Raw genomic sequence first — 23122 nt, 5'->3', positions numbered from 1 at the left:
GGAATGATTATTTAAATTTGTTTACAATGTTGTATATAATTTTTTTTCTCATTTATTTATCTCTCTCATAAACAGTCTTCGCTCTTTTATGTATTTTCCACCAGCCCCAGGCTCAACTTGGTTTTCCTTATACGTTTTTGCTTTGATTATCTATATATTTGTCTGTGGTCCTTTCCCTTTACGCCCATGTACATATATATAAAGACTACATTATTGTATTATTGTACGATTGCTCCCTCCACAGTGACTAGTCAGAATTAATTATTGTTCCTTTTAACCAATTCTAGCTAAATTTTTCAGGCTCACAGCAGCAACTAGCTAACAAGCATGAATGTGTATTTTCCTACTGAGTTTGAGATAAGAGAACCTTAGAGATAGAGCAAACCAAATGGCAGTTCCTTCAACAGATTGGATTTAAGTTGTGAAAGAAACACTTGACCTTTTTTCTTCTTCTCTTCATTAGCTTTTTTCTGTATCTCTTTCATGAAAGTAACCCGTGCCATGTTTCCTTATGCATGTTGTCGTTTTTACAGTTCTCAAAATAATTTATAATTGAGAAATTGTATTTGTATAAGCTTTTTATATAAAAAGAAAGAGAGATAAGAAATTAAAAAAATGTGTGGCAAAATGACTGATATTATAGAAAAATAATATTATAAATAAATGTTATAGAAATTATATAACCCTTTATAATTTAAGGTTAATTACTTTAAATATAATTCTAATAGAGGAAAATGTATTTTTTTTTCTGTATAGAACTGTTTAGTGTGTGTGTTTTTTTGTTGGTGGAGAGAGGGTGTTTAAGTAAAATCATTTATATCTGCCAAAGTGCTTATGACTTACTTTTACGGCTTTTTAAATCCTTGAGAGACCTAATTATATGGCCTACAATTCAGCCTGGCCCTCACAATTTATTCGGACCAGGTCTTTCTTCTTTTTGTAAGACAAAGTTTTTTGTTTTTAATATCACTTTGTCTCAATTTAATTGAAAATTTAGCATTATGAAAAGAAAAACTCTCTCACGTGCTGAGATTAAGTTAATGAAGCATACAGATTCCAACAAATAATAGTACCTTCCCGGAATTATAATCGATATTAACAATGTAAGACATATCTAATTAATTCAATGAGTTATGTGTCACAATCACTCAAACTGTGTCAAACAAATGCTTAAAATATTTATCTCCCAACTTTTATGTAGGTCGTCACAGGCTCGAATACATTAAACTAAAGTAGTAAACTAATCCATGATGATACAAAAGTTCAACCAAGAGTTTGAATTTTTTAATCTTATAATACTACTATAATTTCCCACAACTGTGTGTATTTCTTCAACGTGGACACCTAGAACTAGATACACCATCATGGTTCCTCATGGAGATGTTTTATGAAATGACTAATATACCTTTGATAAAATTGAGGATCCAATGCAATGGGGAAAGGGTGGAAACTGTAGTTTGGGCTTGAGAAGTAGTCCTTTTATCCGAATGAAGTTGCTTTTGTTGCCTGTTTGTCGCTGTACAGAATCTCTAAACGAGATATGGTGGGTACGAGTATTGGCATTTCATTGGCTGGCTTAGTGCTAAAGAAAATTTTGGTTGGATTAGTTATCCACTTTCACATGATATGATGGCTAAGCACCTCTTTTAAATTTTGCCCAATTGCTCAAATTACAAGTCACCTCGGCCAGTCAGTAGAGGAAACACGACAAATACGCGTCACTATGCAAAATGTACGAACATACGTGATAAATAATATGAAATATTGAAATATGATGTTAAAACAAGAGGGTCCTAAGAAATATTGTGCTCACACGTTAAATAACGATTTAATTGGTAAGAAAATTTATGTTTAATTTTTTTCATGTGTAAAATTATATTAAACAAGTGACAGACAATGATCACACATCGCAAACTATAAAAGTCTTCTGACTAAGTGAGTTAAAAAACACTTAAAATCTCTGGTCTAAGACAAATAATAATATCTAAGAGGGCCTTGTTTTTTCCAGTGGTGGACCTATTGGCCGCTACGCTACACAATGTATTTGCAAGCACTAGCACCTCATGTCAAAGTAGGTTTTTGTGAGCGAATCCGTTTATATGGCTAGACTTTGTTTAGGCCTTTGAATTTAGCCACTCGTTTATATGGCTAGTCTTTGTGAGCAAATCATAGTGTCCAACTCAAGAAGAGATTGTTTCTTGTAGAAAATATTTGTGGTCCAAAAAACAAAAAGTCATAGATAAATGATTATCCAATATGATTGTATAATTAACTTAATTTGGTTTTAAAAAAATTAAATAATAATTTGCAGATTGTTTACAAATATGTCAACTTTACATATAGACACGCATTAGGACCATCAACTATGAGAGAAATTTTTTAGAATCAGAGACAAAAATATTATTATGTTTATTATTATTAAACTCAAAAGTGATAGTTGAGTATTGTTAAATGCATATTTCCCAAGAGAAGGGAAAGAGGAAAAGCACGTTCCTTACCTTCCATTTCTGGTGTGGACCTAGCTAATTGGGAAATTGAGTGTATATATGGATTAAAGTTTATAAAATTAAATTTGAATGAATTTTATTTTGTACACTGAATTTGTAAAAGTAATCTTCCATTTTCTTTTATTTCAACTTAAGATTCAAGATAAAATTGAGGTAAAATTTAGTTTACAACAGAAAGTCAGAAATTAACTGAAGATTGAATAAAGAGATATTTTTTTCAATTTTAATTTTTGAATGGACTTTTGAGCATCACAACTCAAAACCAAACATAATCTGAGTTTCCCCTTCATGTTCCATTTCCATTCCTTCTATTCTAGGTTCTATACTCTCATGGATGAAAGAGTCAGCCACTTTCTACGTTATCGTACCCGCCAAAATTACATTCCTTTACACATGATAACTTGGGGTCGGGTAGATTTCTTAAATCACAGGAATCTACAATATTTGCTCAATATGCACCTTGGGAACTTTCAGATCTCTGAGATTTTCTAACAAGATCTTGTTAATCGGTGTTCTTGAAGCATTGATTAAAAAATTGAAATAAAAAATATTTATTATAAAAATTATAAATAATAATAATAATAAATAACATAATTTTATGCATCCCAATAAAAAATTTTCTCTTTCTAGTTTTTTAACTCTTTGCCTTTCTAATATTACTATTTCCTATATTTGATGAATTCTAATCTTAGGTGATCAAGCCTGATTTTGTAATCTGCACAACGTCTTAGTATATATGCACAGAATCTCTAGTACTAGTAATATAAAAATAGTTCTAAGGGTTTTCAGTTCTTACCTTGTTAATATTGTCTGTTTCTTTCATTAGAAAAAAATATGTACAGAATGTATTGGGAAAATATATAAGATTGTGCATTTGAAGATTTTCATGTATTTAAGTCTACTTAATTAGCAATTACCATTAGGCAATATGGAGAAGAAATCTACTTATTTGAATGATGCAGCAATTTGACCTAATGACTTTTTACTACAGTAGGAAATACTAGATGGGAGGGGTCCAAATGTTGATGTTATATATGTTGGCTGCATGTGGTCAATGTGCGAGCTAAATGATCAGATTGCAGTGCATCCGATTCTATATAAATAGTTACGTATCTGCAGAATTGATAGGGGCATGTTAGTTGAGTTTATTGAACATTGAACTGAGGAAATATAAGGACTCATTGAACTAATTAATGACATTTCTCTTTGGATGAAGGACTGGTTGTTGCAGAATATTCTAGAAAAGACAATTTTTAATCTAAATACAATGACATTGTCCTCTCATCATACATCATCATGAATAATTTTTTTAATATATATATATATATATATATATATATATATATATATATATATATATATTTTAAGGACATCTCTCAATAAGTAGAAAAAAAAACACTTAGTAGATCAAAGTTTGCAAATTTTTATAAAATTTTAAAATTAATTGATATTTTATTAAATAGATTCAATTTAATGCATAATATACTTTTTAAATATACAGGTGAATATTGCTTTAAATTCACATAATTATTAATACCATGAACATTGTGTTATCAAGATATGTAACTATTATATTAATAAAATTTAATAAGTAAAAAAGTCATTTAAAGGAATATATAACAAGAATTATATCCATTGAGTGAAAAGATGATAAAAAGAAAATCCGACCTGCCGGATTCGAACCAGCGACCTAAGGATTACTTTGAGCAACTAACCCACTACAGTCCTCCGCTCTACCAACTGAGCTAAGGTCGGTATATGCTCTTAAGCTTCCACATTTTTTAGATAATACTTAGTTACATTAACGATTTAACAATTCAAACATTCGGCCTCACTAGAAGTTCATAGATCTGTGAAGAAAAAAAGTTACTTGAAAAGGGAAAAGACACGTAAAATTCCATTTAATAGAAATGAGAATATATTAAAACATGTATTGTTAGCATTTCTCAAACAGATGCTTTGAAAAAGTTGTACTACCATTGTCTCTATATGAATTTTAAAAAAAATACAAAATCATGATATCCCATTAAATAAAAAGTGAAACCTTCAAAATTTTATATTTTTTAATAAATTTTAATCAATAATAAAGAATATTTGAAAAAGTTTGTTAAAACATGTGTAGCTAGCTTTTCTCTTCGAAAAAAATTGGACTACCATTATCTTTTTATATAAAACTTCTTTTAACAAATTCGTAAGAAAAATGAGTAATTTATTTAGTTGTATTAGATTCGTTAAAAATTTATATTTTATTTTTACAAAACTACCATTAATTATTAAGACTTGTCGTCTTTCTTTTCAACTAATTAATTAATGTGTCTCCTTCCCAAAAGAGAAAATGAATGTCTCGTTAAAATTAGAATTATTTCAACTCTAACTAATCATCTTCCTCAATCCTCACGAGAGAAAAAGTTTTTTAGTTGCTTTACAATTATTGACTATAAAAAATTATAAAATACTTAAAAATAAGTCAGTATGAAAATAATTAATGTAAGAGATAATTCAAAAGAAATCTTAGGGAAAAAAAATACAAATTTCTTAAAATGCTACTAGATAAAAAAAGAAGGTAGTATTGAAAATCATACAAACTCAATTAGACCTGTAAAACAAACTGTCTAAATATTTTAATTTTTATGTGATGATTAGGAAGAATAACCCGCCACTTGTTCCCGAGGTTCCGATCTTAAACAAGCCGGGATCGAGTACAGTGGGAGCCGTTGCCTTATTAGTCAAGGCAAAGATTTTGCACTCAGTAAGCCCTTTTTTTGCTCTCAAAGAGGTTATTTGGTGTCCAACTTGTTCTGGGTTGTTGCTTCCTGCATTCCAAAAATTGCTTCCTCACCTTCCGAAATGTGTGTTTACCTTCTTGACTGGTCATTTCGGAAGGCTAAAGGTGTAAGCAATTTGAAATGTAATTTTACATACCGGATTGGCCAATCCGGAAGCTAAAAAGGAGTGCAGGAAGCAACGGCCCTCATTCAGCTCCTAATATCCAATGCAACGAATTCTTGAAAGCGGCTTTTAACGAAAGTGTCATTCGAATGAATAGCATTTACCAGATTTTTTTCAAAAAATAAAATTGTCTCTGTCCAATGAACAATTCCTAACATATGCACAGTTTAACATTCAGTGGCTTGGCTATACCACAGGTCAAATGTCCAAAGAATTTCTTACATGAGATGAATAAACAATATGGTTACAACACGTATATTAGACAAGCGGAAGGAAGATCATCTTCCATTTTTCAAGTCTGTGACGTCATATCTGGAGATCATCCAATGAAAGTTCCTGTGCTGTCAGCATCTTCAATTTCTACAAGCCGAAAAACAGTATGATAGGGCGGTTATGGGAAATTGTAATTTAAGGAACATGTTTGACCTTGAAGAAAAGGTAAACACTACAATACCGTAATATATTGTGCAGGATCATCGATACTTGACGAGCCTAGAATAACTTCCCTCTTCAGCTTACCAGTAAGCTTGTGGCATATCCTAAGCTGATGATTAAAACAACGTATCAGACCAGAAAAACTGGAACGAAAAAGAGTGTATAACCTCCTTTTATCAAAAGTATTATTCAAACCTCAGATCTGGTTGCTCCACCAACAATGAATATAAATATTCGTTGCCCCATTTTCTTGAAATCACTGGATGCATGTTTTAGCACCGAGTCGCTATATACCAGCAGAAAAAGACAAAAATTAAATGTGAGTTTTGGAATGGCAGGTCCTAGTTTGCAATTCCAACAGATACTCAGTAGTCCCCTACAAATTATTGTCTATAATAGCAAACTCATGCAAGTATACAACCCAAGTACACAGCTCTGAAGTTGGGAAGAATAATAAGGTGGTGGCAAAGACAGAACAGGGTTCATAAATGAAGTGAAAAAAAAAAATAACCAACTGATTTCATTAGAAGCGCTCATCACATTAGTGAGACATGTATTGAGGAGGAAAGAAAGTAAAACCTTGAATATCCATCATCAGAGCCTCTAGGTCGAGCCCAAGTTGGTGTGCGCCTTGATCTCATTGAATGAGCAGGAGGATTGTGAGTTACTGGTACAGCATAAGTTGTACCGTGGAAAGTTGGACTTGGGTCATTTAGACAAGGATAGTCCAGTTTTGATAATTCATTTTTGCTAACTTTTTCGATGAGTTCCTGAATAATAACCATCCAGTCACCACATGAGGCTCTAAAGGCTTTATAAGCAACCCATCAAATCATCATAAAGATAACATTATAAATTAAAAATGTCATAACATGGAAATGTGGTGTCCTTTATTTTCTTAATAATACAATGAGACTAAAAGACTGTAGGACATAATAGCAAATAACCACTAGCTGAGTGAATGCCCTACTCTCTGTTAGCCAGCATTTTACAACATGACTTGTAGGAATATTCAAAGAACCAACTACTTCTGATTCTTTAGGCCCTAGAAAACATCATAGGCTCATCTATCATGCAAAGTTCACAAGTCATAACTAAATAAGAAAAGAAGATTGTTCAGCAGTAGTTTTACATCCTCCCCGTTAAATTTTCATAAAATTAAATACATTTTATGTGCGGAAATTGTATCAACTTAATTTGTACCTCTATTATGGGATAAAAACGTGATAACTGCCATGTATCCTCTTCACCAGATCGATCTTTCCTTGCTGCACGCTTTTTCTGACAATTTAAAGAAGCACTTTTCAGAAATAATATTACACTGAAAATAATATATTTAAACTAAAAATTACCTTTACCTTGTGCATATCAAATTTAAGAGCAAAAGAACTCGTCGAAGTCGTTTTGGTATCAGGTTCTCCCCCAAGCATTCTCAAATTATTTATTGCAATTGCATCCTCATCTGTCAACTTCGCTACCTGAAAAGTATTTGAAAGGTTTCATGTTACAAGAGTATTGCATAGCACCATCATTGATAACAATGCTATTTGACATATTAAGTCAAGAGCAAGAGGCAATAGTTGACACCAAGTTTAAAGAAACCACACCTTCATTAAATTCAGACCCTTTTCAGCCTCAAATTTCTCAGGATATATGGACGCAAGAATCATTAACAAGCGCAACTTATTTTCACGAGTTGTATCCTGCATAAACATGGTACATAAATGAATTTTAACAAATGAAAAAGCAAAAGTTCTATTTCTAATTTCATGACCTTTTTCTGCAATAAAAAACTTTCTTATTTTGTCGACTAACTAGGTGTAAGGTACACCCTTTTCATTTCCCATCTTAGAATTACTTACTTCGTTTGTAGTAAAAAATTTGATCACATCTTTCATCCCTGCGTCTCCAAAAACAAGATCTTGCTCCAGCTGCCCAAGTTCCCGAAGTCCTGACTCCCTAATAATTCTGTTAATTTTTCCTGCAATCTGGACAAAGAAGCTCATCACTTGTGTACACATATGAAACTCATGATCATAATCCACTCCACCATTGTAATAAATTCAATTAACACGTTAAACTTAAAACCCTAATGCAAATTGCTGAAGAAAGAACTATCAGAAATACTCAAATATCTAATAAACTTAATTAAGCACAAAAGTTATTTATTCAGTCGCAATCAGCAAAAATCTTGATGAAAATCAAATATTATCGGGAGGAAGGGGGGGGGAGTCTTTGATCAGGGTATTCCCTAAAGAATTCATGTGAATTAACCCTCAGTCACTGTTGTGGTAGGTCACTGGTCTCGATTGTAACAGTTCCCAAGGGGTTAATCTCAGTAAGAGGGATACCCTACCAAAAATGGAAAATATGTAACCCAGCATAATATTATTGATTTATTTATTTACTGCATGATAACATATATCTATAAGTTATATATTTTTCAGTAACAAGGAACAACTAAAACTTTGAGTAGACATCAATAATTTAAAGTGATGCGGTAAATATTCAAATGTTCACACTTCTAGCGCTAATAAAGTTGGGCAATAATTCACATGCTCACAAATAGAAATGAACTATCAACACTTCTATTTTGTCCTTGTGGCTAATCAATTAGTTCTTACTGAATAAGTTTATTCGCAAAGATGGAGTCCAGAATGCAGATGAACCTAGTTAGAGCTACCAATTGTGAACATGCTATCACTCACTAGAGCTTCATTGATGACAAGGACCAATTGTGAACATTTCAAATAAAATAGGGATCAAAAGAACAAAAAATTATCGATTCAAGGATCAAAACCAAAATTTGCAAACTTTGTAGGGACCAAAAACATATTAACACATTTACTTTTATTATGTTTGATTGATGGCATATCACTCCGTTGAGCCACTTCAATGCCTAAGTTATCGTTTAACATTAGGTAATTAACAAGGACCGATTTTGCATATACTGAACTAATGAGGGACTAAAATCAAAAGTTGAGAACTTTGTAGGGACAAAAAATATTTAACCCATTAGAATATAATATGTAACGAGCAAGCACTGTAACTTCAAAAATAAGGAGCCTACTAATGAAATGATAAGCCTTTAGCGAAGGAGGAATGTGTTTCTCCTTTCTTTTTTGTCAACAAAATATTTCCTCAACAATAACAAATTAACAACTTTATCCCACTAGGGGAGGTTGGCTACATGTATCGCATGATGCCATTGAACTTGGTCAAAAACCAAATCCTCATATACATTATACACTATGAGATAGATTTTAATAATTTCCTCCGATGTCCTTGGTCTTCCTCTGCCCCTTTTCGTACTAGAACCCATGCAATCTACTCTCCTCATTGGTTCCTTTAGTGGTCTTCTTTACACAAGTCCAAACTACTTTACCCAATTTTCTGTCATCTTTTCTTCAACAAGTGGCTTACCAATATCTCATCGTATACAATTATTTTGTATCTTGTCCTTTTTTATGTGCCACACATCCATCTTAACATTCTTATTCCCAAAACATAGATAAAGGCCATTGCTTACGGTGTCACTTTCCTTTTTTTTCTTCTAAACAGGGAGAAGGTAATAAGGGAAAAAACAAAACTCAAACAAATGCCCAACTAATCCTACATGCAATTAAAATATGGTATTACCAGAGTGTAAAAATTTAAAATATTTCACTCAGGTGTACATTAACACACCATAGAAAGGCTACTGTTTTGTTACCAAGTAAAGATAGCACCCTTTTTTTAAAGCAAATAATATCATACAATTTCCTTTTTAGTTTTTTTTTTGGGGGGGGGGGCATCAAGATTCCATTGCAGAACTAACCTCTACATGGAGGGAGAGCTTGTCAATTTGTTCGCTGTATTGTGGAAGTGCTTGAACCATCTTCTGCAAGTCCCTTGTTGACATTTCACCACTACCTCTAAATGAAATGCAAAGTTGTGTAAAGTTTATGATGACAGTAACTAGATAATAAATAAACATATAAGAATGGTTTTTGAAAAACCATTCATGAATGAAGGTGAAAAGATTGAATTTTGTTAGTTGCCATTTACTTTTCAACTTTTCTTTTCTCTCTCTCCAACTATGATTAAATATTAGGCATGCATGACAAAGTTTTAAATAATGCAACTCAGCCATGCATAATACATATTTGGACATTACAACTATTGGATAAAACTGTCAAATTACACATTCACATAGTGCAAATATCATTGTGAAATGATATCTGAAAGGAACTGATTCAGATTAAGCACACAAGGAATGAATTTCATTAACAACCCTATTTCCCAACCCTGGCCCCAATTGGTTTCAGAATCAAAAACAACGCAAAGACAACGAAATGAACACTCCTGGACTTTTGAGAGGTCCAAGTCTCTCCCAATTCCTTTACAAATTCCCACACAATGAGTGATTCCCCTCTTGACCCCTCTTCCTATTTATATACATCATCACCAACTTCACTCACTAACAAAGAACTCACTAACTATATCCTAACTAGCTAACTAACCAGAGGTTACCTATCAATATCCAAATGTTTCGTATCCTTGGGTGGTAAGTGAAGGTGTTACTACTGACTCTAATATTTAAGGGTAATACATAAACAGAACTTTCAACACTCCATATTTGTGCCCCCACACACACACTAGCATAAAAAAAAGAAATAAATTTTTCCTATCTTCTCAAATCATAATAGCTTTGGATATGAATTACAAAATTAGACAATTTTTTATTTCCAATATATTTTACACCACTACTACTGTTAGGGCAGAATCAATATCCTCTTAGATCACAATGTCATTGATGAAAAACTCCCACAAAATTAAGACTAACCTTGAACCATGTTGGATTTGTGCAGCTTTATTCTTTGAAATGAAGTTGGTCATCTTCTCGTGCAGCCGTTCACTAGCCTGGCATTGGCAAGGCCATCAATATCCAAAGGTTCATGTTGCTTAAGTTGTAAATAGAAGAGATAACCCTAAATAGTAAACTATAGAGTCTACACTATAAACATCAAATAGTAAAAACAGGACATACATCTGCAATATGTGCATGACGAAGTTCAAGCCATATAGGATCATGATCGTCCAAGAGAACCTCTTTTCGCTCAGGTGGACCACCAGTCTTGCTAGGAACCTTAAGAATACAGTAGATTTGTGTTCATGACAAGAAAGTGAACACAAGTCACAACAATTTAGAGGGGGAAAACAATATTGTAGAATACCTCATGAACATATTTATTTCCCTCCATATTCAACAAATCACGGCACATGGCATCATATGTCCATTCATGTATCACAGGAGCAATCTACAAATCCAGAATAGCATCCTCCTTATAAGCAATATGATAACAGTTTGTTGAAATAATACTACACGTCCATAACTGGCAAATGGAGATAAGAAACCTGATCAATAGTTCTATCAATGATGAGCAACTCGCAGGTCTCAGTCTGAGGGAAATTAGGTATAGTTTTTTTATATTTCATAAGACAGTCCCAGACACCAGCAGCAAGTTTTGTAGGAATAAGATCATGGAAGGTAGTCATTGTGGTTGCATCTAGGGACTTGGCAGCACGAAAGCGGACAAAAGGAAATTCCTAGAGAAACATTTACACGATATAGAAGATTTATCGATCATTTGTTTGAACAATTATAGAACATTGATTACAATTTTTTTTTTAATTTCTATGATAAAAGAGCAAAGCATTGACTACATACTCTTAATGAAGCAAAAAGTGTTGCAATCCGAGTAGCCATCACATTTAAACATGCAACAGCTTTACGATTATTCTCCTCATCCCCAAATAGCTCCACTAAAGCTCTCTCATTGTTTGTAATGAAGCCCTGCATTATCATGACAAAGATTGCATTTCACAGAAGAAGAATGACAATCCCAAATAATGGGATGATGATGGCATTAGAAATTAACAAAGAAACCATAATGAGCACATTTGAAGGTTGATAAAGTTCCCTAAGGGGAAGAACCTCAGCAAGCAGGTTTCATGAATTTTGAGTTCCAACAACATAACTCTACATATCAATTTTTTTGTTGGTGAGATCTTGTAAAAGTAATATACATGAATGATTAAAATTGCCAACTTGCACACATTATAGATTTATAGGACGTCCAATTCACATATCTCAGTAGTTACATTTTTCACTTCTCAGATAAAACTTCAATTTACTTCTCATCAGGCCTGTAATTTTACAGATCCAGCCATAAGAATAGTTTGTTTGTTCAATTTATTTAGCATTGAAAAACAAACTTTGTATCTGAAGAAAGTTTTCTTCAACAGCTAACAAATTCTAATTGTTTTAACTAGAAAAACATTGTGACCCATCATTTGACTCTCATTCATGGCTATGTGGAACTGGACAAACACATGTTGCACTCCTACATGTCATAAATTTTGAAACTTACCAAGTAATGAAACAAAAGGAAAGTAACTGTATTCATATGAAAAGAGATGACACTATGATGGTCAAGCAGTGAAATAAAGTACAAATGTACAATCACATACCTGACTATCTATGGTAAAATACTCCAAGTTCATCTGCATTCAAATGAGGTGACAAAATCACAATAAGCAAAAATGTGAATTGTTTTGGGGGAAAATCAATTTCCATGTATATTCTAAATAAATAAAAAATCTTCACCTCTCTCAAAGCACCTATACGAGGTAACACCTGTGCATCTTTTTTAATTTCCATAACCAATTCTCTGGCAATAGGTGAACTAAAGAAAACAAAGGCCCTACAAGAACACAGAATAAAACAGGATTGAAAACCAATTCCCGGAAGTCAAGATGAACTTGCACTCACTGGAGATAGTATAAAGATCACATACTTCCTATACAAGGGTTTCCTTCCAGACATGTCTGACAAAAACATAATAATACTGCCAACAAAAATGAATAAGGAAAATAATTAGGTATGAAACAATTCCATAAAACCCTATTGCATAGGTTAACTAAAACATCCATCAAAGCTAAATGGAACCATTTTACAGCCACAAAAGTTCAGAATATTTATCATTCAATAATTTAAATGATATGTGCATCACTAGAAGGGAGAGAAAGAGACAAAGTGATAGAACAAATGACAATACAATAGTTATGTGTCATGATACATTTTGTAGATAAGAGGAAAAAATATTAAAAAGTGCAGTATAATTCATGAAATATTGAGTGGTAAACATGAGGGAGGAAGTTAAACAAAGAATCAGATTCATAAACAATAAAATAAAAGGGAAATTAATTGGCAGAGAATATAAGAGACCAAAGAACAAAAATTAAAAGAGACAATACTCTCAAATTCAAAACCCTATATTAACTGAGATTTTATTTTCAACCAAGATATAGGGAGTTATACTCACAAAATAACTTTGAAACTGCATGTCTATAGTCATTAGCAACATACTTCACAACAAACTTTGAAATATACATACCAAACAAGCAGAGAAATATACAAGAGTCATGCACAACAAAAATAAATTCCTTAAACATTTTCAAAACAATAATGCTAAAACTGAAAACTATTAGCAACACGATCCTCTCCTTTTGTTTTCTTGGCTAGCATCAACACTCTTACTTTTCTCACAATTATTTTTGACACAATGCCAAACAATAATCTTCAGCATGAGCAAGTATAATTTTTCCAGTAAAACTAACAGAAATCATGCAAAAACAACCATGACAGACCAACAGAAAATCAGCCTCCATGCCCTCTACTACTACTGTGTTTACGATCTATAAGGAATTTCAAATTAATTTAAGACAACTCATTAAATATGCCACAAACGTGAGAGAAAGGATATGTACTTCTCTCTGGTTGGCTGGATGAAGTATATAGCATCCAAGGTGGGCAATGGCTGCCTTCGCTTGTATATGTCTTCAACTACTACAAAAAGAAAAACAAATCACATACATACAAGAATTAGAACTAGTTGTGCAAAATATGGGTGTCTAGGGAATAATTTTCTTCCGAAAGTGTAATCATATTCCTTCAATGGCATCAAGCTAGAAAGGAAGCAATTGTTCTTTTTCTTAACTCTTTTTGTTTAGGTAACTTTTTCTTTTAATTCTTAGTAGAGGGAAAGTGAAGGCAAAGGGATGGTAGTATTAGACACAACAAATTAAGAGAAAATTAACCACATTTAACAGACATAAAATATCTAGAATAGCGTACATTCAGATTGCAATTTTTGGAGTATAAGTTACATTTGAATATCAGAACTCAGAATAAATCAAGCATGGCATTACATCCAAATCATGGAAAGTCTTTCTCTGACAGTGGACAGAAGAAAAATGATTACTTATTACTCAAGAATCAATCTTGTGATTCTTACATGAAACACCTTCATCAGTGATATCAGCCATCTTGCAAGAATGAGACATTATCTTCACAGTAAGTTTGTCCATTATGAGTACCTGCAGGCAAGCAGCTCATGAACCAATACAAGATGATAAACAATTGAAGTATCAACAATTTTACTAGATTTCAAGCTCTAGCTGATTTCTTGAAAAAGAAACGAGTGTGTGTGTGACTGTGTGGATTTAAAGTCATCCTCCATGTGAAGAACCAAGCATCCCAAAAGCTTATACTATTAGAAGGCTCATGCATGGTTCTTACATCCAACTCAATCCCTCGCAATCTCGCACTAGAGTCCTTTGAGCTTGAAGCATGAATAATGAACAAGCCCAATCAAACTCTAGATCACTTGGTCGTTACAGGCTCTAATATAGTGTAATGAACCAAACCAACTATTCCAAAGGGTTATGTTTTCCAGTAAAGGTTTATGAATGGTTTTGATATCTAACACTCCTATACCATGGCACATAAGAAAAATACATTAAAAGGAAAGAACATTGCAAAAGCTCTAAAATCACTCTGCATACCTAACAAGGAGAGTACATTGTGAGGATAACACTGAAGAGATACCTCAAAAGAAAAACAATTACTCAACAGCAGTGATAAAAAGAGCTCATCCTGAAAAACTGCTAAATGTCATATTAACCTTCTTAAATTGAAAGGAAAAAGATTAACAATAGTTTTAATGCTCCAGGAATCTCCTGATCATGCTACTACTTTGTCTCCAAACTCAATCCCCCTTCCTTCTCTCTCTCACACACACAGACTAATGTCTCATTTTCATTAGTTTCTTCAAGCTTTCATCTTGCACCCCTCATTCAAGAACATATATTTATAGCAAGAAAGCATAGTCATCAAACTCTGCTGCTCGCTTAATAGTTGATAGTAGTACAGAAAAATGACAAATTTTCCACAATGATCCCACTTGAAACTATAAGTTGCTAACTAGTAACTACTTGAACATGCAAAACATAGATATAGATCCAATGGATAAAGAAACCATTCTAAACGTGATTTAGCAATTGACTGTACTTACAAGAAGGTGCATGTTGGAAAGATTTGCTAAATATGTCCTATGTCCAATCATCAGCATCATAAAATGAAATTTCTTCTAAAAAATTCCTAGAATGAAATTACAGACTGAGGCCAAAATAGACAGAAGGATGGTCCATCTGTATTTATGGTGAAGCAGAAAAACTCAGGCAGAATTCAGCATCTTATACCTTCCATGTAGATTTTGAATCTCCTGTTTTCGCTGACCTAAGCATTTCATGTAATAATCCTGCAGAAAATTTCACAACATAGAAATTAAACGAGATATGATCAGATCAGAAAGCAATTGATCATGGTTAACTTCCAAGCAAATTACTATTAAAATGTTAAAGGGAAGAAAAAGAAAATACAAAAATATGCAATCCTTGCAAAGGAATTAGCCACTTCTGTTCCAAACATGTTTTAAACTTTCAATGTCCATCTGCTTATGAGGAGGATAAAACAATACTGTATTGAGTTTGGTATCAATGTTAATAGCAAAAAAGTTCACATGCCATGTACAGTGGTAGAGTGTTATCTCAACTCTTTAAAGAACTGTAAAAGTTATTTGGAGTGATTTCATTCATCTTGTAATTTTCCTTGTTTTGTTTCTGGGAGACATAAGTAGATATACGGTTAGAGAAAAAAAGTAATGTACAATAACAAACAAAAAGATAATCACCTAAAGAAATGAAAAACACAAATAGCCAACAAACAAGACACATAAATTAACCAAAGCTTGTCAGTCTCCAATCTCTGTACATGTTTGCCAAAAAGACCCCTCAAAATAATTATGATCTGCACACCATAAGGACACTAGGAACAAGGAAGACCACTTCTAGCCTGATAGGATACCATTCCAAATGGAGTTTTGATGTCAAAACACACATTCCAAAGCAGTTTTAGATGGAGCAAAAAAAATGTTGCAGTAGTGTAACAGAGATTCAGACAAGCTCTTCATCCCATAGAGATAAAATGGTTAATGGCAAGAAATTATCCCAAAACTCTATCATTCCCCTCTAACCATAAGCACCAAGTAATAACATACATACCACAACAACAAATGCCTTATCCCACTAAGTGGGGTCGGCTAAATGGACCACACAACGCCATTCAGCTCGATTAAACACCAAATTTCAAAGATATAATCTACCATGAGATCCCTCTTAAGTCTAAACAACTTCCCCCAATGTCCTTCTTAGTCTCCCTCTTCCTTTTTCAAAGGACTGAAAATCATGCAATCTATTCTCCTCATTGGTGCTTTCAGTGGCCTTCTTTGTAGGTATTCAAACCATCTTAACCAATTTCCAGTTATCTTTTCCTCAATTGGTGTTACACCAATATCTTCTCATAATCGTATACAATCATTTCGTAACATGCCCTTTTCTTAACAATTTTCGCCGCAAACAAGAAAAGTGCAGAAACTTGATCCTAATGGCTGAATGTCACTCTCGCAAATTCCTTAGCTCCTGGACTAGAAGATCCCAATCCCCTTTAAGTAAAATGTTCGCAGAGTTCACCCTAAAGCAGTTGAATCTACTGTTCAGCATTACCACCAACAGATGCCAGTGCCGGCAAGCTTCACATTTTAACACACCGGCTGCCGGCTTGCCTTCACGTGCTCTGTCATTTAGCTGACAACACTCCCAAACAATAAATAAAACATACACCAAAGACAAATTTTATTTTTATTCACCGAGATCAGAGCCAAAGTGCGATGAAACCCGCAAAGAGCAAACAAACACTATACAGCATCCTCTAACAGAACCAAAAGAGAAAAAGAGAAACAAGCAGAAAAAGAAAAGTTTGACTATATCACAGATACTTAAAGTGAGTTCAGAACTTAAATGCGAATTGCTGAGAGAAGCGAATCAGGAATCAGGAATCAAATGAATTAATTACAAAAAAAAAAAAGGAAGAGATACTCACGGTCGCGGCTAACTTGTTTGAGACTCTTGTATTCAGCGCCATAAGAGGAGGAGGAGGAATCGGAATCCGACATTGACATGGCGGCGACCTCGGTCTCTGTGCCCCAAAACCTCCAACCGGTGATCGATCGCGAATGGAGAGAGAGATCGCCGACGAATCGGAAAACCTGATCAAGCTACGAAGACGAGAAACGAGAGAGAAATGGAAAGGGTATCTTCAATTTGAACCAATCAACAAAAATCAAAAGAAGAGGAAGAAGGAGGAGTGAATTTATGGTGGCATTGTTATTTAGCGAGAGTTGAAGGGAGCATCACGATGGCGTGTTGAATGGTACAAAGGGTTGAAGGAGTTCGGAATCGAGAAGGCGTTAAGGGGTCAGAGACAGAGACGAAGAAATTTCGCAGAAGCGGAGTGGACCGATAGAGGACGAGGTCCTGTCCCGAGCCGGAACCGCATGTCGCTGAACCGTCGGTGGGCTCCACCCCCTAACGCCAACTCATTCTGCTATCATGCGCCTCTCTACAACTCCCTCCCTCTCCCTCGTTATCGTCGGAACATTATAAATAATAATGTTTTCCTTCAAATATTTAACATAATAATATACATATTCCAAGAAATTAAATTCAAATTTTTTAATTAAGTTTAAATAATCTCTCTCACTCACATTGATTCGTCTGTTTGATAATAAATATATTATACTATGATTTAACATTTCAACAAACTTTTTTTTTTTTTTGCGTTTACTCTGTTTAGCTTTTGTACAATTTGTTAATTTGTTGTTTTTAATGAAAAAAATGATTTTCAAATTTCAACAAACTTTTTTTTTGCGTGGACGTTTTCGTTTTCTACTTTTCTTTTTAGCGTACGAAGACAATGTGCTAACTCTAGGGAGGACAAAACTACTACGTCTAAACCGTCATTTCGTATATTTATATTTATTTTTTATCCTTAAAAATGGAAGAAGAAAAAATGAATACATTACAGACTGAAACACTGAAATAAGTAATTTATTAAATAGAGTATAAGAATTAACTAAACTTGTATTAAGATTTGAAATAATAAAAAATTTACAATAAATTGCTTATTTTCTGAAGTATCTTTCTAGAAATATAATACAAAATGCACTGTAATCAATTTGCAAAAATATACTTACATAACTATGTCAAGTATAAAATTTCTTTATTTTATTTTATGTGTGCTTGGATTCCAATTTTATCTAATTGAACTCACTTTCTGCGCAATCCAACACTTTCGTTACTTCTCATTTTATACATTGAAAAATACGATTCTCCAATTTAAAGTCATTCTAATAAATTTTCAAACATACTATTTCTGTCAATAACTTTAGATTTTTTTTAAGTAATAACTTTACATTTTTAATGAATAAATGTTTGCAATTAAACACAACTTTGTCTATAAAGTTTGGTATTTGGGCAAGATAATTTAAGGAGTTTAATATTATATAAATTATCAATTATTATTATTTGGGCAAGATAATTTAAGGAGTTTAATATTATATAAATTATCAATTATTATTATTTGGGCAAGATAATTTACCCTCATTCTTGACAAATAAACTATGGTTTGCATGAGCTTGATTGTAGCCATAAGACAACAATAGAACAAATAGTTTCTCATACCAAGTTTGACTAGCTTGCATGAGGCCGTACAAGGATTTGAGTAACTTGTGGCATTGATAAGGCTTACAATCATCAATGCCAAGGGGAATAACCATGTATACTTCCTCTTAAAGTTCTTCATGAAGAAAAGTGTTGCTCACATCAAGTTGGTGAAGGTGTCAATTGTTGATGAAGGCTACTGCAAAAACAACGTAGATGGTATCCATTTTAACCATAGAAGAGTAGGTCTCGAAGTAATTGATTCCCTCTATTTGGGCAAATCCCTTAGCGACTAATCAAGCTTTGTAGCATTCCACGCTTCCATTGGGTAAGCGTTTGATTTTGTACACCTACTTACAACCTATGGGACTAAAAATTAGGAGGAATGTCCACAATGGTCCAAGTCTCATTCAACTCTAGGGCCTCAATTTTAGACTTTATGGCATCACACCAACACCGGTGTTGGGTAGCCTCGTGATAGCTTGATGGTTCAGATTCAGAAGACAGAGACATAATGTAATGTTGATGAGGTTGAGAAAGTTGAGAGTAAGAAATTACCGAATGGAATGGATACAAGCACCTTGACGATGATTGGGTTTGGAAGCTACAGTGGTAATCAGCTAAGGTGGCTGTGGGTTGTGAGGTCTAGTGGAACAACGTGGTAATGGAGGCTGAGGAGGAGTAAGTGGAGAAGGGTTCAAAGATGACAAAGAAGAGGAAGATACATGTATAGGGTTGGTGGTGTTGTTGTTCTGAAAGGGAGACAAAAGACTATTGGGCTCATTGGGTCTAACTAATGGTGGGGATTGCGGTGAGGATAATAAAGATGAGTGACTTTCTATGGATAAAGGGACTAGACTTTCAGTTTTGGTGGGTGTTTTGCTTGGGCCAAGAGGGATGGAACATATGTTCTCTGGTAGTTTTGTTTTGTTAAAAAAAGGTAGAGTTATTTCATGAAATGCCACATGTTTGGAAATTGAAACTTCTTTTGTATCTAAGTATAAGATAACATATCCTTTGGTGCCCTTTTGGAATCCCAAAAATGCCTCCATCTAAATCGTGGATCAAATTTTGACGATTGATAATGCATGTAGAAGTATAAACCAAGCAACCAAAAACTTTGAGAGTGAGAAAATCTTGTGTTTGTTTATATAATAGCTCAAAAGGTGTTTTATTCCAATTGATTAGGAAAGAAACCCGATTAATTAAATAAACAAGCTTGATATCATATTACCAAAAATTACTTGGAATGTGAGAATGAAACATAAGAGCTTTTGCCACATTTAAGATGTGTTGAGGTTTCCTTTTAGCTCTCCCATTTTGTTGGGGTGTAGCAACACAACTTATTTGATCTGAAATCCCTTTTGAAGCGAAGAAATCTTTTTAAAAAGAACTCAGACTCATTGTTTGGCTGTATGTTTTTGAATTTTGCTTCAAATTAGTTTTCAATCAAATGAATGAAGTTTTAAACATGTGTTTTAACTTCTGCTTTTGATTTTAACAAAACAATCAAAGTATAACACCTATAATCATTAAGAATGGTTAGCAAATATTTGTGACCATGTACCTATATCTTGGGAAAAGGTCCCCAAATATCCATGTGAAAAGTTCAAATATTTTGGATGCTCTATGATACTTGGTGAATATGATAACCTTCTTTAATATACTTAGAAATAAAAGGAAATTGTTGATGTAAAATATTCAATCTATTTCCAAACAAGTGACGTAGTCTAAAATGTCAAATATTTGAAGTAGAAATAGTGGTAGTTGTGATGGAATTGTTCACTAAGACGGGTGTATCATTGTTGATGTCTATATGATATAAACCTTCTTGCAGCTTACCCAAACCAATCATCCTTAATGGTTTTGTTTCCAGAATTTTGCAAAAAATGTAAGAAAAAAGTAATTGTGTAAGACAAAGTAGCAATCAGTTTAGAAATAGAAATAAGATTGAAATTAAAAAAAATGTGGGATAGAGATAACATCATGAATGACAAAATTTGGTGAAAACTAAACAATGCCTGAAATTTGAGAAGTGACAAAATTTCCATCGGGAAATTTAATAAGAATAGGTTTTATTTTAAAATGAGCTTGAAAACAATTTAAAGAAAAGGCAGTATGGTTTGTAGCCCCTGAATCAATAATCCAAGGGTTATTTTCATAAAAATTGGTGGAAGAAATGGATACATTTAGAACGTTTCTACTACCAAGTTTTGGGCCTAAGAGATGACACGATTTTTTGACATTTGTTAGGAAAAAGGAAGTATCAACAAAGCTCCAAAAGGGAGTTCTGGTACCATCAAACGATTTGGATGTTTAGCTCTGGTACAATGACAAAAGTTATTTTTCATTCATACATTTCTGTAAGTTACAAGGTGAAATATATAGGCTTATTGATATAGTAATGCAACTCACTAAATCACCAAAAGATAAGAAAGAATCTATAGAAACAAACAAAAAAGCAAAATAGAATTGCACGAAACTACAAAAGGGAAAAACAGTTCACAAAACAGTTCAACAAAGAGCACATGGACAAAGAAGGACAAAGCATCTAGATGATTCTAGAATGAAGAAAGGATTGAAGGGTGATGCTTTTGATTTGGGCCAACGCTGAGTCAGTGGGAAAAAATTAGGAGTGTTGCTAGGTGCACCCAACATTCTTTAAAAATGGCAAAACTACCCCTGCTAATTTCTCTCCTTATGGATCAAGTTGATCCGTAAGTTGATTTTTAAGACTTACGGATCAAGTTGATCCGTAAAAAACTTACGGATCAAGTTGATCTGTAAGTCTTAAAAATTAACTTACGAATCAACTTGATCCGTAAGGGGTATTTTTGTCTTTTCGTGGTTAGTGCTGGGTGCACCTAGCAGCACTCAAAAATTAGTTGGGTCAGGCCTTTCTTTATGGTTTTGCTGATACATACACTAATATAAGAACTAAAGGAAAAAATTAGGGTATCAAGAAGTTAATTACTACTTTCTATCTAATTTTTTTATCATATGTCCTTTAAATTTGGATGATGAGGATGTTGATGATGCACAAGCACAAGGAAATATCATGATAAACATGAATTTAAATGAAAACAATGTTGAGGAAGCTACTATGTGAGATTTTGAGTTCTTTAATGAAGAAGGAGTTTCTCAATATGACAATGACATAACTTATACTCCTTGACTATAAAAAAAATTGGACTTGTTTGGAACTTATTTATTTTATGTTTGTGAGCTTTGTTACATGACTTTGATGTTTTGAAGTTTTAACTTGTTATGAGTTTGTTATCTATTTTAAATTTGTTTTATTAGTTTAAAACCTCAATAATTGAGTGAAATTATATTAATTTGTGATGAGTTTTTTTAAGACATATATAAAATTTTAATATTTTTTAGAGTAAACTACACTTGTATTTCCTGTGTTTTTTTCAAATTGTACCCAATACCTTTCCTTTTTTGCACCCTAAAAAAATTCCTTAATTGTTTAGCTCACATTACACCCCTTCCTCCTAAGCACCATCTAATAATCTAACGCACATGCTAGTCACATGACTTTTAATAAAAAAATGTGTCTAAAATATCTCTATCGTCTTCCTCACTCTCACACCCATGTGTTTTTTTTTTCAAATTACACTCAACACCCCTCCTTTTTTGCAGCCTACAAAAAATCCCTTAATTATTTAACTCACATTACACCTAGACTCCCTTCCTCCTAAACATCGTTTAATAGTTTAACAAAAAATATGCACATGTTGATCACATGACTTTTAATGAAAATTTATGTCTAAAATACTCTCATTTTTTTCCTCTTAACTCCATAAAAGACATGACACCGTTTTCAACATGAAAATATTTTAATACTTTTCCTTCTTTTTCTTTTTTTCCCTAATTAGACGTGAATTCAACTTTTTGTTGGATGTTACCTACCTTGTTAGTACACATGTGTTAACACCTTTTCTTTTTCTTCTTTTTAGTTCAATTTTTTTTGTGCGTGTTGGGTTGTTTGATTGCTGCATTTTTGTTTTGACATGTTTCCAACAATACCTGTTAATTGAATATGGACTTTTTGCTTCAAATTTTAGTGTTTTGCTCTTGTATTTGTGTTTCTTTGAAATATTTATTTTTGATGGCTAGATTTTGATATAATGCCTCAAAGGTTGCATCTTCTTCAAGTGTTAACAACAATGAAATAAGAGTCAAATATTAAAGAAAAAATTATTATTGCCTTAAGAAATACCTATTCATAGGATCAATTGTTAATTTGTTATTGAGTACTTAATAAAGATGTTAGGACAATT

At 33.1% G+C, this 23122-nt stretch overlaps 1 protein-coding gene and 1 non-coding gene across 3 annotated transcripts; both read right to left on the bottom strand.

Annotated features, from left to right (window-relative positions):
* Positions 1-4169: 4169 nt before the first annotated feature.
* TRNAY-GUA lies at positions 4170-4262 on the bottom strand. The gene is made up of 2 exons: positions 4226-4262; positions 4170-4205 (listed from the first exon to the last, which is right to left on the bottom strand). It is a non-coding gene; the product is annotated as a tRNA-Tyr (tRNA).
* A 1261-nt stretch (positions 4263-5523) lies between these two features.
* On the bottom strand, positions 5524-17464 carry LOC114393289 (SNARE-interacting protein KEULE-like). 2 transcript variants are annotated; one of them, XM_028354567.1, is made up of 21 exons: positions 17215-17464; positions 15477-15535; positions 14231-14312; positions 13704-13782; positions 12731-12781; positions 12541-12637; positions 12405-12437; positions 11602-11727; positions 11289-11480; positions 11108-11191; positions 10921-11019; positions 10717-10793; positions 9709-9805; positions 7754-7879; positions 7499-7594; positions 7244-7369; positions 7095-7172; positions 6471-6661; positions 6087-6177; positions 5911-6000; positions 5524-5816 (listed from the first exon to the last, which is right to left on the bottom strand). In XM_028354567.1, exons 1-21 carry the CDS (start codon positions 17291-17293, stop codon positions 5763-5765), a joined length of 2007 nt encoding a protein of 668 aa, XP_028210368.1. In that variant the 5' UTR covers positions 17294-17464; the 3' UTR covers positions 5524-5762. The 2 variants fall into 2 exon arrangements, with proteins under 2 accessions (XP_028210368.1, XP_028210369.1); XM_028354568.1 differs by having other exon boundaries at positions 7250-7369.
* Between the last annotated feature and the right edge of the window lie 5658 nt (positions 17465-23122).

The sequence above is a fragment of the Glycine soja genome, chromosome 17, assembly GCF_004193775.1.
Source record: "Glycine soja cultivar W05 chromosome 17, ASM419377v2, whole genome shotgun sequence".
Lineage (NCBI taxonomy): Eukaryota > Viridiplantae > Streptophyta > Magnoliopsida > Fabales > Fabaceae > Glycine > Glycine soja.
Note: the sequence above shows the minus strand (reverse complement) of the source record. Positions and strands in the feature narration are given on the sequence as shown.